This window comes from Leucoraja erinacea, chromosome 11 (assembly GCF_028641065.1).
Source record: "Leucoraja erinacea ecotype New England chromosome 11, Leri_hhj_1, whole genome shotgun sequence".
In the NCBI taxonomy this organism is placed as follows: Eukaryota; Metazoa; Chordata; class Chondrichthyes; order Rajiformes; family Rajidae; genus Leucoraja; species Leucoraja erinaceus.
In genome coordinates, this window is record NC_073387.1 from 30,566,575 (window position 1) to 30,584,598 (window position 18,024).

The window sequence follows — 18,024 nt, forward strand, 5'->3', positions numbered from 1 at the left end:
TAAAAGACTTCCCTCTTATCCTTAAACTGTGACCCCTAGTTCTGGACTTCCCCAACATCGGGAATAATCTTCCTGCATCTAGCCTGTCCAACCCGTTAAGAATTTTGTAAGTTTCTATAAGATCCCCCCTCAATCTTCTGAATTCCAGCGTATACAAGCCGAGTCTATCCAGTCTTTCTTCATATGAAAGTCCTGCCATCCCAGGAATCAGTCTGGTGAACCTTCTCTGTACTCCCTCTATGGCAAGAATGTCTTTCCTCAGATTAGGAGACCAAAACTGTACGCAATACTTCAGGTGTGGTCTCACCAAGACCCTGTACAACTGCAGTAGAACCTCCCTGCTCTTATACTCAAAACCTTTTGCTATGAATGCTAACATACCATTTGCTTTCATAAATATTTAATTTATGAACCACAAGAAAATATTAGTTTTTTTAAATTAAATCACAAATTTTGGTTAATCCTCTAAAATTGATACTGACACAGCATCTGAGTTCAGCACTTTTTGTGAATACTGACATTAAGTTTAGTATTCACAGATTAGACGTTGACGTTGTTGAAAATCTTGAGCTTTTATTTAAAGTGTAAACTCAATGTGATAGAGCTACTAATTATGTTAAAAGTGGAATTGTCACAATGTACATTCTGGTTCATCCCAAACACATGGCAAAACCTGACTGTTGAAACTGAAAAACAGTAGTTGCTGGTGACAAGTAAAAGTGAAGAAACATAGAAACATAGAAATTAGGTGCAGGAGTAGGCCATTCGGCCCTTCGAGCCTGCACCACCATTCAATATGATCATGGCTGATCATCCAACTCAGTATCCCGTACCTGCCTTCTCTCCATACCCCCTGATCCCCTTAGCCACAAGGGCCACATCTAACTCCCTCTTAAATATAGCTTAAATTAAGATGATGCAAAGCTGGACATTGACAGCTTAAATGTGGATACTTAATTCTACAGCTGCATTAACACAGGAAGGCAAAGGAGGAGCTGGGAATAAGGAATTACCTACATCACTTACTTCAGCACATCTGCATTTAACCAAACAGATTACTCTGAAAGTAGCTCTGATTTTCATGTAATGACAGCAAATATTGACATGTTAACCAAAATTCTAACTATATAATTAAGCATCTAACAATGGCCTCATTTAATCATTTAGGACTAATTTTGGCTTGTTTGCAGAATTCTTGTAAATAGTAAGTGTTCAAACCACTTATCAATATCCAGTAATCAAAAAGCAAATAGTTGATGGTTATCCTCTGACTACAGCTGAAGAGATTAAATTGGAAGCAGATAAAAATCCTTCAGTCATGTTACGCCATTTAACGCAGGTGAACAGAGAAATAGTCCACATATTAATACTTCAACTTACCCAATGTTTGCACTGATTCTTCACTTTGCTGCACTTGTTGCGACATCATCCTGCTGATAGTCATCAAGCTCTCAGTAATGCTGCTTGCTGTCTGTACTAAGCCTTCCTTTGTCATCTTCCTGAAACCCCAAGAAATTGTAATCCATTTCAGAAATTGTTCTTTTTTATTTGATCAAAATTAAATTAAATATACCAACATACCTAAGATAATGATCAGTTTCGAACTGGAATACATAACATTTCAATAAAAAGAAAGGAAATCTCAAGCCACAGCTATTCTCTAGAAACATTTAAAGAGAACACGAACAAGATAAATCTCTAGTGCACACAAACTCTAGTCAGTAACAAATCTCTTTTTCAAAATGTACCAGATTTGTTTTTCTTCACCCAACACTTAAACGCTTATATTTCAACCCAATAGCCACAAGTGGCGATATCTTTCAAATATTCTCTAATATGATTGGAAGTGAAGGATTTTAGCATACAATTTCTGATATTTCTGACATGCTGTGTTAGTATCAATTTTAGTGGATTAACCAAATTATATTGTCAGGTACTTCAGAGGGAACTACAAGTCATAAGAAATTACTTATTTTAGGAGCAGATTGTCTATGTGGCAGTAATTATGTATTAACTTGATGTGTTAATCACACAACTAAAGTTTGAAAAGTTATTAAAATCAGTAACTAAAAGTATAATAAGAACTTTCGTTAAGAACAGTTGTATAATAAGAACAAACTGGTATATAAAATTCAATTAAAATAAAATCTATTAATACAAACGCAATCCTTCATTGCAAACAATGGCAAATTCCCTGCATTCCCAGATCTAACCTGGTGCAAGTTGTACAAGCAGATTCTCCAAGTGCTGGGAGAATGCTTGCACTCCACTGCTGGGCTTCACAAGGAATCCAATGATTTGAGCACATTCAGGAAGTCCTTGGAGAAAAATGCCCAGATGTTTGGAACAACTGCATTCATGGTCAACTGGGTTGGAATACTGAACTCGCTAGCAACTTGAAGGGACTGCAACTAAATCTACGTGATACTGTGCTATCTCTGCAAAATCTGATCCAAGAACTAATTTTACAAATACAATTTATTCCAAAGACATATTGCGAATAGCAGGCAGCTGTAAAATTATATATGCTAACGTAATATACATAATTTACCGTTGTCGAACTGAAGAATCCCCACTTTGAAGCAATTCATCTTTTTCATGATTGTCTATGGCAAGTTTGCAGGCCAGGTTTGCTTTTCGCCAAGCATTTTGGTTGCTTTAACAGAAGCACAGAATCAACATTTGTTTACTGTAAGGTACTGAACAATCAAACAATCAACAGTACCGGGGAGAAGGAGAGGGGGTGTGCGGCCCGGGGAGAGGGAGTGAGTGGCCCAGGGCAGCGGGGAGAGGGAGTGCGCGGCCCGGGGCAGAGGGAGAGGGGGTGCGTGGCCCGGGGCAGCGGGAGAAGGAGTGCGCGGCCCGTGGCAGCGGGGAGAGGTTGAGTGTGGGGCCCGGGGAGAAGGAGTGAGCGGCCCGGGGCAGCGGGGAGGGGGAGTGTGGGGACCGGGGTTAAGGCCTCGTGTGTGTGAAGTTGCGGGGAGGTTTACAATGTTTCTTATTTAATGTCCCTTGTCTAGTCTGAAATAAAGTTCATCATTGGATCAGAAGAAATATAATTGTGTGTGTTATATGATTATATACATTTATATCACATTCATGTATGTGTGTTTATAAAGATTTTATTCTTTAACAAGAATTAACAGAATTATGAACTAACAGAATTATGAATCTAACCCTATATCACGCACAAAAACTTCCCCCGCAATGTCAATTACCCTGCGAGTCGGGTCGGTTCCGGTTACTACAAAATCAACTCAAACACTGCTTGTGAGCCATTTAAAAAGAAATGATTTTAAAAACATTAAAAAAGACAATTACCAGACTCAAATATTATACTTGACAAGAAGTATGAACTGACAGAATTATGAATCTAACCCGATAATCACACACACAAACTGTTTCCCCGCAACATTGATTACACTGTGAGTCGGGTCGGGTCAGGTAGGCTCCGGTTACTAAAATGGGCGGGGAAAAATGCCCAGGATCCCCTCCGTAGCGTACTACACGTCAGCCCATTGTATTTCGCAGGAGTAGCCCATCTTGCTCTGCTCTAAGATCTTTGCCTCTGACCATAATGTCTTTGGAATGTGCTTGGGTGACAAAAGAACAGTATATAATACCGTGTAATTCTGTTTTCAGGGAAATGGAGAGAGGACAGCCAAGGGTCTGTGTTGCTCCCTTGACTGGGGTTTTCCTTGCCACTTCCATCGGCCAATAATTAGTAAAGTTTTGAACTGGTCTACCAAACCGCTTTGTGAGTTGTCTGTTTATTAAGAAGTGAACCTGTTTGTTTAATTAGAAGTTAACCCTTTTCACCTATGCTGTATTGTTCTATGTTCTACAAAATACTATTAAGATTGAAGTTAAAGATATATGGATACACTGATCTGTTCTGTATTCATGCCTTCTATATTCTTGTCTGTGTTTTTAAAAAAGTGATTTATGTACATTGGTTTCACCTCCATAATTACTGACTCAAATATGGACAAGAAAGTATGAACTGGACAGAATTATGAATCTTACCCGATAATGCTGATGCAAAGCAAGAATTTCATTGTCCTATCTGGGACACGTGACAATAAGCGATTGCAGGGCAATTGCTCTACAAAGCCTTGAATGCACTGGGCATCAACGGAGTGGCGAGGAGAAGAGCCATTAAGAACACCACAGAGGCAGCGGAGAAGGCCTCGAGATGGCTCTGGATCAGGAGAGAATGGGGAGGAGCGAATGCCACCTGAACACGTCATGGTCTGATCAACCACGGCTGGGTCACCTGAGTGAGGGTGTCTGATGTTGAAAGACCCGAAACACCCAATGACCCCAGGTTACATCACTGATGATGTGTTCAGGAGCATCAATAGATGTATTTGTATCAATCTCGACTTGACTTGACATCAGGCTCACTGGCCCGTAACTCCCTGGCTTATCCTTGCTGCCCTTTTAAAATAACAATGCCACATCAGCGACCCTCCAGTCTCCCGCAACTTCACCTGCTGCTAATGATGCAAATATCTCTACAAGAATCTCTGCAATTTGATTCCTAGCTTCCCATAAATGATCAGAAAATCCCATGTATGTAAAAAACTTAAGGGTAGACAATGTACTCTTTGCCAATCAAAGTCAAGCTTTGAGATATTAATATATTCAGATCAGAAACCTGATTTCAAAAATATTATTTTTAATTTTAATGTACCATGAAGTACCCCAAAGTCTAAAAGGCACAAGTTCCTAAATATGTTGTAGGAAAAATATATTAAAAATAAATATCCTAAAGGCCCTCGGGTCTTGAGAGAGAATATGAAAGAAAAAATGCACTGAAGATTACCACATGCTAACAAGCTGGAGCAACAGAGTACTAAGATGAAGCTTGCACAATATTAAGTCGTCATATAAAAACTGCATTTTTGTTGTCATCACAATAAAAGGAATGTAATAAATTAGTGGCACACATTGAATTTTATTGACATTTCCCAACTTGCTCTAATCCAGATGCTTTTCAAAGCATAATTTGTGATAGATGCATTGATAGTGATACAGCAGTCAAAATCACATTGTGATAATGTTAACAGAATTATAATAAATTGTATTTCATTTATATGTGAAGCAATATTAGATCAAAATCAAAGTGGGGTAAAATTACAAAAGGGGACAATCCATAAGGTAATGATGGATTTATCCTTGTTTGCCTTTATTCTAACGTTTCAATTTGTATATGAAAGCCTAAACAAATGTGCACTCTACAACACATTATAAGCAAGTTTAGAACCTCATTATGCTATTGTTTTCAGACTTCTATCTTACAGATCACTTACCTTAACATTTGTTTGTGATGATTCTCCACTTCAGCCAGCAACATCTGCTTCTCAGATTCTTTGTCTTGTTCCTTTGCCATCTGTTCCAAATCCTTCCAAAAAAAAAATAAAAAAAAATCAGGAAATCCTTACTCTTCATATTTGAGAAGCAATTTGAAAACCTGAGATTTGTTATCAAAACAATCCGAACTCCCTAACCAACACACCCGCTTTCCAGGAACCTTCCTCTGCAACAATAGGAGGTGCCATACCTGTACACCTCCTTTCTCAACACCATTCAGGGACCTAAATGCACTTCCAGATGAGACAGAAATTTACATGCACCTTCGTCAACCTCACTCACCTGTTGCAATCAGTGCTCTTGATATGGCTTTCGCTACATTGGTGTGCCCAAGCCTAGACTAGGTAACCACGTCACAGAGCACTTGTGCTCTGTCCGCGAGGGCCAGCTGGAGCTCCTGGTTGTGAGCCACTTCAATTCCGTTTCCCAACCCAACATATCTATTTCGCAGCTTTGTTCACTGCCAGAATGAGGCTACATGCAAACTCTTGAGCAGCTTACAATTCAATGACTTGAACATTGAATGAGCTTAAGAGTTCCTCCAGCAGTCTGTTTTTGTTCATGATTCCAACATCAGTAGTCTCTAATGTCTCTGGCCTTAATGCAGGTTTAGTGTGACTGCCCATTCAATGTTGTTCCTAAGCTTCTGCATATATAAATGCTGTTTATTCTGTGGGCAACAGCAATTGTTATTATTTTTGACCAAAGTAGTTGAAAATCCTGTTGACAACCAAGCTTAAATGTTGCACTACTGTTGTCATAATTTGGCAAAGTTGAACAGAAAAAAATGACTAAGGAACACAAATGAGCAGAAAATGCTTGCAGCAAGCTGATACACCAAGAAATATGCAACATTGCTTCACCCCACATTTAGGTAATTTAAAAAAAAATGTTTTTTGACAATTGCGTAAATGGGTTTCTAGACCTGAATATTCTCTGAGATGTCTTAAGGTGTTTACTATGCTAAAATTGATGCTGCTAATTATATCAGGGATAAAACCAGCTTTAGTCGGATGGGTCCCAATGGTTGAACTGACTTTATGTATATGGGTTGGGTACCAGAGAGGTACAAAGTATAACTATCTTCCATTGTTCACAGGTGCCTCCTTAGATTATCAATAGTATACAAATAAGAAAGTTATGGGACCTTAACAAGAAAAAAAAATGAATGTTGCAATGATTTGAACAGCTTAATGAACATTAGCTTTAAAAAATATTCCTTACCCAAGTCAATACCTGAATTAGAGACACAAAAGATAGCAGAGACTGGAATCTGGAGCAAAAAACAAACTGCTGGAAAAACTCAGCAGTTCAGGCAGCATCTGTGAAGGGAAATGGATAGTCGACGTTTCAGGTTGAAACCCTCCCAGAGGAAAAGGTTGCTTTTTGCTCAATATCTAGATCACTTGGTTTCCTTAGTAAGGAATGCAAGTGTAGAGTTTATGTGTCTGGTTTAAGTTGTACTTTTGCTGGCACTATTGAGTAACATCTATCTACTTAAAATCTTCAAGAAGTCACTCACCTGTATTCGAAGTCTGAGTTGGTGAAACATTTCTTTCACTTTGGCATTAAATTCTGTGAGAAGGTTCAAAGGTCCAGGACTGTCTCGGATATCCTGCAGGCAAATCACCAGGTGTTCTTCTAATCTAAGCATTGGATTTAAAGACTAAACAGGTGCAGCCCTTAACGGGAACTCTTTTAACAGATTACCATCAAACCATCTTATTTTAGGATTATTTCATGAAGATGAAATATGTATAGATATCTAATGATAGAGAAAATTTTGAAAACACGCAATTATTTGTTATTAATATAAAAGTGAAATTTTCAGAGCAAACTAATGAGTTATATAAGCATTTCAATTTAGAATAAACAAAATCAGCATAATTTACAAAGCCTAATAATATTTTCACTGTTCATGAAAGTAAATTCTAACAGTCAATAATTTACAAATGGAACTTAAGGCCTTTCAAAAATATGGAAACAATTTTCTACTGAAACCTAAATTATATCTTAAGTGAACATTTTGAAAACTAGAATCTAGCCAACTTTTAATATGGTTGACAAAGCAAATTATATGATTATGAATCTTAATTGCTTAGAATTCATCAGGCATAACTATTCTAGTAACTTGGAGGGAAAAGTTAACTGGACTTTCATCGCAGCACAGCCATGACGTTTAACAGCTGTTGGCAACGCAGAACTATTTGATCATTTGTGTGGTTAAGAAAATGTTGTTGGCTGTTTTACCTAGTATCACATGATTTTACCTAGTATCACATGACAGTAGCACTGTCATGCTAATTCTATATTCAATAATGTAGGCCATTCAACATCTGTCATCGTTTCAATTCGATCATAACTGATTGCTGTCTCCACTTTATAATTTGATTCCTATTCCTTGACGTTTTTACCCAACAAGAAATCACCCAATGCGAAATATTATCCAATTGCATCGTCATTTAATGAGGAAACTGCAGATTTATATTACCATTTTTTTGAGGGAGGGGGTTGGAGTGTTTCCTGATTTTATTCCTCAATGATCTACTTTTAATTTCATAGGGCGCACGTAGCTTCTGAATTCTATACCATAGGAAGTTGCTTCAATGTGGCAAGTATTATTTTAACACGTTTCACTTTGATCATTCTGTTATAATTCTGCTACGTCATTAAATACAGTGGACCATACTCCAAAGGAGAGGATTGTATTCATGATAGGATTCAGAGTACAGTCCTCTGTATAACCAAAGCATCACTTCTTCACTTTTGTGCTCCAGCCTGCATGAGATGAGGCTAACATTCAATTTAATGTCTCAGTGTAATAAAAAGGAACTTCAGATGCTGGTTTATATCAAAGATAGACACAAAATGCTGGAGTAACCCAGCAGTTCGGGCAGCATCTCTGGAGAAAATGGATAGGTGGTATTTCGGATTGGGGTCCTTCTTCAGACTGAATATAGTAGGGAGAGTGGGGGGGAGGGAAGAATAAACTGGAAGAAAAGCAAAAAACAAAAATCATGACAAATCAGGGTCGGCAACAGATCCCCTCAGGCAAGGAGGTTCCCTGATAAACTGACTGTTGGCTGGAAACAGTTGTGACCCCATGATGAATACATAGTGGCGAACTCTGGAACTCGTTAGCCGACTTTTAGTGGAGAGCTGAGGGAGGGAGAGGAAGGGGGACCGAGACATTTGTAGAAGTTACCTAAAATTGGCGAATTCAACGTTTATACCGTTGGGTCGTAAACTGCCAAAGCGAAATATGGGGTGCTGTTCCTCCAATTTGTGTGCGCCTCCCTCTGATTTAAATGTCCCAATAGTGCAATGCATTAGTCCTTGGGAAATATGCATCCAATGGAATGTCTGAGTATTTATTTTAGTTGTTTATCTTTTAATATTTTATCTTGTATGTATCGTTAGCTTTTAGAAATGTTTGAATGGTGCACTGACTGGCTGACATTTTTAAATTTTGTTGTACATGGTTCATGTTACAATGACAATAAAGAAACTATTCTATTCTATATTCTATTCTATTCTAGGGTGAGCTGTGGCTCTCCAACTCTTCCCATTCCTTTTCCTACACCACCTAAAGAGGCAACTTGATCCACAAGCTGGCTCCTGTTCCTGGAGATCCTACAGAACATAATCTTTCCCATTCCAAAATTCTGGATGTGGAAGGAATTGCTGTGCCTTTATGGCAGTATATGGGACAGGGAGCCACAAAGTAGTTAGAGCTGAGTAATTACCCTTCAAAAAGCCTAAATAACTCTTGATGGGTTGGCAAACTCTTTTGTTTAGAATCTGATTAATCGATGAAACCGATTTACTCAAGAAATCCCGTCAAATTCTATTGGAAAAATTATCAAAGTTAGTCTATTACAATGATTAAGAGAATTTTAGGTCAGATTGCCTAAATAGGCCAAAACGTCACCTATCCATGCTCTCCTGAGATGCTGTCTGACTCACCGAGTTACTCCAGCACTTTCTGTTTTGCTTAGATCAGATTAGGTTTTTAACAATTGCAACCATTTTTTGGAATGGACTGAAAATAATATCATCTTCATCAACACAAAGGCAGCCTATGACAGTTTGGAAAGGCATCTCAGTCAAACTTTGTAACCTCGTCATTCGTTGTCTCATCTAACTGATGATTGATATTTTCATGTCACTCTTAACAGGAAAACCAGTCACTGAAAGGATTGGTATTGCAACTGCTCCATCCAGGATCACAGGAAATTGCAGAGTTGTGAAAGCAGCCTAAACCATCATTTCCCAGCCCCCACCCTCCAACTGACTTCATCTACACTTCACTGTCTCAGAGGAACAGCCAACAAAAGCAAGAAACATATACACCAGTCATTCTCTCTTCTATCATATCGCCTGGCAGATACAAAAGCTTAAAAGCATGTGGCATTGGATTCAAGGCCAGCTTCTTTCCGCTGTTATCAAACTCACAAGAGTTCAATCACTACAAAAATACACCCTGCCTATACTTCCTACGTGCACACCCCCTCACACCCAGTCTCGTTACACACTCTGCATACACCCACACCAGCAACATGCATTGTCTGCACACCCACATCCTCACCAGCAGCATACACTGTCTGCACTCCCACATCCTCACCAGCAGCATACACTGTCTGCACATCCAGTTTTCACACAAATTCTCACCAGAAACAGACTGTCTTCACACCCAGTCTCTATCTGCACACACACCCTGACCAGCAGCACACTGCACACTCGGTCTCTACACTCACACTGATCTTTAGCAGTGCACACATCCTCGCCAGCATCATACACTGCCCACGTCCAGTCTCTGTCCACATCCCCAATCTCTGTCCACATCCCCAATCTCTGTCCACATCCCCAGTCTCTGTCCACATCCCCAGGCAGACACACGCCCGGCGCTCACACCCCGTCAGTGCCCATTGTTGGACGTCTCATCTTGAGTTGGATGTTTTCGGAACGGAGGAAAACAAACGAAGGAGCCGCGTCTTCACCTGCACCAACGCTTTAATCTCCAGATCATATTTAATTATTTCCTGCGCACAGATCCTGACGTGAACATCCTGGGCCGCCGCCATGTTTTACCCAGGGACTACAGCGTCCGCCGCTTGCCGTCTGAAGGAAGTGTGCGGAGAACGCACTTTCAAAATGGAAATAAAAGCGTGCAGCTGTTGAAATGCTGTGCAAAAAATAAAGTTCAGGAGTCCTGAACTCACCGAGTTCCTCTTGCACTTTGTTTCTCTAGCTCCGAAACGGATCAGAAGTGAAAGAGGCAACCTATGGCATCTGGCCCCGTTTTTTTTCTCACGAAAACGTGAATCCATTGGTCCTGTACTTTTAATCATGGTTTTAAATAAAAAAAGTTTGTTTTATATCTGAAACACATTGTATTTTAATTAGCAGAGTCGCGTAATGGTGAACATCTCAACCAACTGCAAAAAAACAATTGCTCTCCTTAATTACAACACGCAAATAAAGATGATTCCAACCCGGGGTTCAAATAACTGGGTACAACATTCGTGGTGTAATTTAAAAATACAAATAAAACATAAAAGGTAGGAGTTCACAAAGTTAGGGGGTCTTTTGGTGAGCAAACAGGAAGCTCGTGTGCCACATGAGGGCAGGAGACTAGGCTCGATTTTAAATGAATACTTTACCCCTATCTTCGATGATGATATGGGTTTAACAGTTAACATAGATCCATAGAAAATAGATGCAGGAGTAAGCCATTCGAGCCAACTCCGCCATTCAATTTGATCATGGCTGATCATCCAAAATCAGTACCCCGTTCCTGCTTTTCCCCCTTCCTGAGAACATTAAAAAAAGACTGGTCTGCACCAACAGCTGCTGACAACCTTCTACCGCAGCACCACAGAGAGCATACTAACGTATGGCATCTTTGTGTGGTATCTCAGCTGCACGGAGGCGGAGAGGAGACATCTTCAGCGCATCGTCCACAGAGCGCAGAAGATTATTGGGACACCGCTACCAGCCTTGGAGGGCATCTACCACACACGGTGCCTCAGGAAGGCCGTCAGCATCCTCACACCCTTGTAATGGACTGTTCGAGCTACTTCCCTCCGGCAGACGTTACAAGGTCTTCTATGCCCGCACCTCCAGACTCAGGAACAGCTTCATTCCCAGAGCTATAGCGGCTCTGAACCGTCCCTGCTGAGTGCCACCCACCCCCATAGACTGTCTCCCTCGGATGGTCACTTCGCATAGTCACATCTGCACTTTAATCTGTTTTACTGTTTTAATGTTCTTTTTACAAACCATGTTCTCGGGGTATCTAAATCTAAATTGTATTAGTTATTTAAGTTATGACATCGGATGGAAGCTGCATACCAATACTCGTTGCACTTTTGTGCAATGACTATAAAATATATTATTATGTTACTATTATTATATCCCCTGATTCCTTAAGCCCTAAGAGACTGAAGAAGGGTCTCAGCTTGAAGCGTCACCCATTCCTCCTCGCCAGAGATGCTGCCTGTCCTGCTGAGTTACTCCAGCATTTTGTGTCTTCCTTCGATTTAAACCAGCATCAGCAATTCTTTCCTACACAGCTAAATCTATCTCTCTCTTGAAAACATCAGTAAATTGGCCCCACTGCCTTCTGTGGCAGATAATTCCACAGATTCACAACTCTCTGGGTGAAAATGTTTTTCCTCATCTCAATCCTAAATGGCCTACCCCTCATTCTTAAACTGTGACCCCTGGTTCTGGACTCCCCCAAGATCGGGATCAATTTTCCTGCATCTAGCCTGTCCAATGCTTTAAGAATTTTATATGTTTCTATAAGATTCCCGCTCATCCTTCTAGATTCCAGTGAATACAAGCCCAGTCGACCCATTCATTCATCATATGTCAGTCCCGCCATCCCGGGAATGAACATGGTGAACCTATGCTGTACTCCAACAATAGCAATAATGTCCTCCCTCAAATTAGACCAAAACTGCACACAAAACTTCAGGTGCAGTCTCACCAGGGCCCTGTACAACTGCAGTAGGACCCCCTTGCTCTGAAATTCAAATCCTCTCACAATGAAGGCCAACATGCCATTAGCTTTCTTCACTGTCTGCAGTACCTGCATGCTTACTTTCAGTGGCTGATGTACAAGCAGACCCAGGTCTCGTTGCACCTCCCCTTTTCCTAATCTGAAGCCATTCAGATAGTTCAAGTTCACGTTTATTGTCATACTAAGTGAAAAGCAACAATACACACAGCTACATAAAATAAAATTTAACATAAACATCCACCACAGTGGAATCCACATTCCTCACTCTGATGGAAGGCAATAAATTCCAGTCCTCTTCCTCCTTCGTTCCCCGTGGTCGGGGCCTTTAAACACTCCGCAGTTCGCTGCTGCCGACAGTCCGATGTCCAAGCCCTCACGTCAGGATGATGGAAACTCTGGCGTTGCGACGGATCGAGACACTCCGCAGCATTGAACTCCCAAGCCGGCCTCTTCTTACCAGAGACCGTGGCTTCACGGTGTTAAAGTTCACAGTCCCCCGCGGTCAGAACACTTTAGCTGGCGATCCTCAGCAAAGGATTATCCGCTCCGTGATGGTAAGTCCGTGCCGCGCCTACGGCTTGCAGCTCTGGGCCGGTACCAAGGAAAGGCTGCACCACTCCACATTGTTAAGCCGCAGGGAGGGACTGAGATGCGACACGGAAAAAATCGCATCTCCGATGAGGTGAATGGCTGAAAAAAGATTCCCCTGACCCCCCCCCCCCCACATAAAACATACCCAAGAAATATTAAAACATACATTTAAGACATATTTCAAATAATAAAAACAGAGAAGGGACGAGAGACTGTTGGCGAGGCGGCCATTACGGGCAACACCCGGTGGTAATAATCTGCTTTCTGATCTTGCCACCAAGCTGGATAAACTCACATTTATTTATATTATACTGCATCATGCCATGCATCTGCCCACTCACCCAACCTATCCAAGTCACCCTGCAGCCTCATAGCATCCTCCTCGAAGCTCACACTGCCACCCAGCTTTGTGTTATCCACAAACCTGGAAATATTACATTTAATTCCCTCGTCTAAATCGTCAATATATATTGTAAATAACTGGGATCCAGCACTGAGCCTTGCGGCACCCCACGAATCACTGCCTGCCATTCTGAAAAGGACCCGTCAATTCCTACTCTTTGCTTCCTATCTGCCAACCAGTTCTCTATCCATGTCAATACCCCAACCTCAATACCATGTCCTCTAATTTTGCACACTGATCTCTTGTGTGGGACCTTGTCAAAAGGAGGAAATATAAAATATTGCATATTAAAATTAGAAATACTAAAGAGTTAAGGACCTGTCCCACTTACGCGACCTTTACACGCGCTTGCCGGCATCCGTGATAGGTCGCCGAAATTTTCAACATGTTGAAAATTCAGCGGCGACCAGAAAGACGCTACGACTCTTTGGAGACCTCTCACGACCATACAGGCTATATGGTATCAAGTATCAAGCATCCTTTATTGTCATTCAGACTTTTCAGTCTGAACGAAATGTCGTGCCTTGCAGTCATAACATAGAATAAAATAACAAAACACACAATAAACACAGATTTAACATCCACCACAGTGAGTCCACCAGGCCCTCCTCACTGTGATGGAAGGCAAAAGTCTTAAAGTCCTTGTCTCTTCCCTTCTTGTTGTCGCTCTGCGTTGAGGCGATCCAGGCTTCCGATGTTGTGACCCCACCGGGTGATGGTAAGTAAGTCCCGCAGCTGATTCCGAGCTCCGCGAACGGGCAGGTTCAAACTCTACAGCCCGGGGCGGTCGAAGCTGTCCATAAGCTGCCATCCTCCAGTCCAGCGGACGAAGCTGTTGTTGCGGGAGCACCGGAAAAACAGGTCACCAACCTGGGACCTGTGAGCTCCCGACGATGTCGTCCACTGGGCCCGCGGCCGAGACTCCGGGGCTCCGAAGTCGGGTCGCTGCCGCCGCAACGCCGCCACAACCCTGAAGGCGGGTCGTCGCCGCCGCCGCAACGCCGCCACATCCCCGAAGTCTGGTCGCCGCTGCCACAACGCCACCACTGCCCCGAAGTCGGCCAGTAAGTCCTGGCTGGCTCTGCCTCCGGAGCCTCGAGGTCGGTCGCCATTAGAGGCCGCCAGCTCCGCGATTAGGCCTCAGCGCAGACAGAAACGGAGATGGGGGACACAAGAAAAGGTTGCATTCCACCCCGAAGGAAGAGACTAAAACAAGATTCTCCCACCCCCTCCCCGCACATACACAACTAAAATAAACCGAAATAAACTATAACTAACTTCCCTCAATGTCCTAGGGAATATGCTGTCAGGACCTGGAGACTTATCCACTTTTATATTTTTCAAAAGTGTCATTACTTCTTTTACTTTGAAACTCATAGTATCCATAGCTACTCTACTCGTTTCCCTTACCTCACATAATTCAATATCCTTCTCCTTGGTGAATACCGAAGAAAATAAATTGTTCAATATCTCCCCCATCTCTTTTGGCTCTGCAGATAGCTGCCCACTCTGTCTCTCCAATGGACTAATTGTATCCCTCGTTATCCTTTTGCTATTAATATAGCTGCCGAAACCCTTTGGATTTACTTTCACCTTACTTGCCAAAGCAACCTCATATCTTCTTTTAGCTTTTCTAATTTCTTTCTTAAGATTCTTTTTACATTCTTTATACTCCTCAAGCACCTCATTTACTTCATGCTGCCTATAATTATTGTAGATCTCCCTCTTTTTCCGAACAAGTCCAATTTCCCTTGAAAACCAGGGCTCTTTCCAATTTTTACTGTTTCCTTTCAACCGAACAGGAACATAAAGATTCCGTACTCTTAAAATTTCCCCTTTAAATTTCCTCCATTTCTCTTCTACATCTTTCCCATAAAACAAAATGTCCCAGTTCACTCCTTTTAAATCATCTCGCATCGCATCAAAGTTAGCCTTTCTCCAATCAAAAATCTCAACCCTAGGTCCAGTTCTGACCTTCTCCATAATTATATTGAAACTAATGGTATTGTGATCACTGGACCCGAAGTGCTCCCCAACGCATACCTCTGCCACCTGTCCCATCTCATTTCCTAACAGGAGGTCCAGCACTGCCCCTCCTCTAGTAGGTACCCCTATGTATTGCTGCAAAAAACTATCCTGCACACATTTTACAAACTCCAAACCATCCAGCCCATTTACAGAATGTGTTTCCCAGTCTATGTGTGGAAAGTTGAAATCTCCCACAATCACTACCTTGTGCTTACTACTAATATCTACTATCTCCTTATATATTTGCTCTTCCAATTCTCGCTCCCCATTTGGCGGTCTATAATACACCCCTATAAGTGTTGCTACACCTTTCCCACTTCTCAGTTCCACCCAAATAGCCTCCCTAGACGAGCCCTCCAATCTATCCTGCCAAAGCACTGCTGTAATATCTTCCCTGACTAGCAATGCAACACCTCCACCTCTTGCCCCTCCAATTCTATCACACCTGAAGCAACGAAATCCTGGAATATTTAGTTTCCAATCACAGCTCTCCTGCAACCATGTTTCACTGATCGCCACAACATCATACTTCCAGGTGTCTATCCAGACTCTAAGCTCATCCACCTTTCTTACAATGCTCCTAGCATTAAAATATGCACATTTAAGAAACCCCGTCTCTTCTCTGTTTATTTCCTTTTTTTTCTTTCTCCTCTTGTGTCCGAGATGTAGCAACCTTCTAAACGAACATCGGTTGGTGGTTTAGAAAACTCATACATACACCTTGTCTTTGGGTTTAAAGGGTCCTTCCTCCTGGTCCACCTCCAACAGCTTTTACTTTACCTATTCATAAATAGACTTGCATATCATAATTAACTGTTTCATATACTTTTAAAATTCTATCTTTAACTGTTCCAAACTCGGTCCCTTGCAGGGACCTCTCCATTGTGCCACCTGCTGGTTAGTTTGCATGCAACATCTCTTTAGTGCCAATGGCAGGGCATCGATTCAATTCAACTTTGTAATTACACAAATCTTATTTATATTAACCTTCAATGTTACATTCATTCTTTCCACCATGCCTGTGACTGCAGGTGTTACACACCCAAATGTGTATTTTACTCTAAGGGCCTGTATTGCCAACTTGACTTCTCCCTAAATGAAAACAACCCGTTGTCAAAGCTGATTTCTGTAGGTCTACCAAACCTCTTAATTACCTTATTCATCATAAACGACACTACAGTGTTCATACCTAAATCGATTCAGACTTACCCTAGACATAACAACAGGTTATCATCTTCCAGATGCTGTTCTGGCTGCTTCGTCTGCACTTTAATTTACCTTCTTATGTGCTTGACATGTACTGCTAACTTCTGGTCTCCATTTCACCGTACAATTTCAACATATTTTCCAATCTAGTCTGAACTATATCCTGCCTTTCCCAAGGTCATCATCCTCTGTCCTACATTCTGAAGTTTTTTTTATCTCTCTCTCTCTTACATTGCTTTTCACTTGTGGAACAAACCAACAATTCATCCATATCATCAAATACTTTCTAAGGGTATACCTTCCAACTCTGCCTTTATCATCTAATTAAAACATGGGGCTAGTATTCAAAACCTTACCTCATCCTAGCCTTTCTTGACATCCTCCTTTAAATCCCTTTCTCTCTTGGGGACCCCAGTCCTGTTAGGGCTTATATCCAGACTAATTTCACTCCTGATAGGACTTTTTGAGGAAACATTTCCCAAAGACATTTATTATTGGCATGTAATTCTCTGGCCCTGCTTGGTTCTGTCATAGGACTCACTTGTGTCAGTTCATCACTTATTTCAGTCTTTTCAACCAGGTCTGTTGTTTATTGACAACATTGTCTTTCTTTTTCCAGCTTTCTTTTTTAAGCTTTTCCTGCTGGATTGCAAGTCTTTTTCCTATCTTTGCGATATTTCTCGACCGCAGAGACCAACTGTTTGCTGAATCGGGGGTGGGAAATTAATGACAATCCCACCACCTCCTCCAATCTGCTTGACTTTAAGAAGAATGACATCCACCACAGTAGTTCATAATATAATGTTCATCAACTGGTTGCCTTCTATTTCTTGTTCATTTTCAACTCTCCACCTTTTCAGCTGGTTTTCCAGATAGGCTACATTATTTGCCTCTCTTTGTGTATCTCCCCTTTGTTCCTTGGGGTTCACCTTAAGTGGGTAACATTGTCTGAGGGCCTGCCATACCCTCTGCCTGACTGTGTCAAACAGTATGCCATTGCTTATTACATTGTTCGCATCAGTTTATACCATCCATCTTCAGTAGTTCTGTCACTTTAGTGGTTCCTATCACTTTTACCAACAGTGCCTTCAAATCTTCCATGGTCAATAATCATCCCACGTTCTCCTCCTCCAAAGCCCTAATCCATTTCCTCCCCCATCAGGGATATAGGGTGAGGTGTTTATATATATATCTTAGCCCTCTCAGTTTATGGGTGCCCCAAGGGATAATCTGTGCCTGTCCTTCTCTTTCCTCTTTAAAGCAGTCTCATCACTTTATCCCTATGCTTTCCACTTTAATCCTTTCTGGTATGCCTTCTTTCTTATTCTAAACTCAATTTCTTGCTTCTCAAATATTCTAGCCTCCTTGCAAATTCACTCACCTTTCTTTTTAA

General features: G+C 41.4%; 1 protein-coding gene and 1 long non-coding RNA gene across 3 annotated transcripts in view; one reads left to right on the top strand and one right to left on the bottom strand.

Moving 5' to 3' along the window:
* Positions 1–3,913, top strand: part of LOC129701643 (uncharacterized) — a 24,095-nt gene extending 20,182 nt beyond the window's left edge. The window contains exon 4 of the long non-coding RNA XR_008724234.1: positions 3,643–3,913. This is a non-coding gene — a long non-coding RNA (uncharacterized LOC129701643). The remainder of the gene's footprint in view (positions 1–3,642) is intronic.
* The window catches only part of LOC129701641 (vesicle transport protein SEC20-like), a 13,027-nt gene extending 2,500 nt beyond the window's left edge, over positions 1–10,527 (bottom strand). Inside the window, exons 1-5 of one of the 2 annotated variants that reach the window (XM_055642965.1) lie at positions 10,377–10,527; positions 6,899–6,991; positions 5,316–5,407; positions 2,552–2,656; positions 1,381–1,499 (exon numbers count right to left, since the gene is read on the bottom strand). In XM_055642965.1, the coding sequence (XP_055498940.1) occupies positions 1,381–1,499; positions 2,552–2,656; positions 5,316–5,407; positions 6,899–6,991; positions 10,377–10,460 (493 nt within the window). In that variant the 5' untranslated portion in view covers positions 10,461–10,527. Of the gene's footprint in view, positions 1–1,380; positions 1,500–2,551; positions 2,657–5,315; positions 5,408–6,898; positions 7,023–10,376 lie in introns of both variants that reach the window. The other variant, XM_055642966.1, reaches the window with a different exon arrangement.
* Between the last annotated feature and the right edge of the window lie 7,497 nt (positions 10,528–18,024).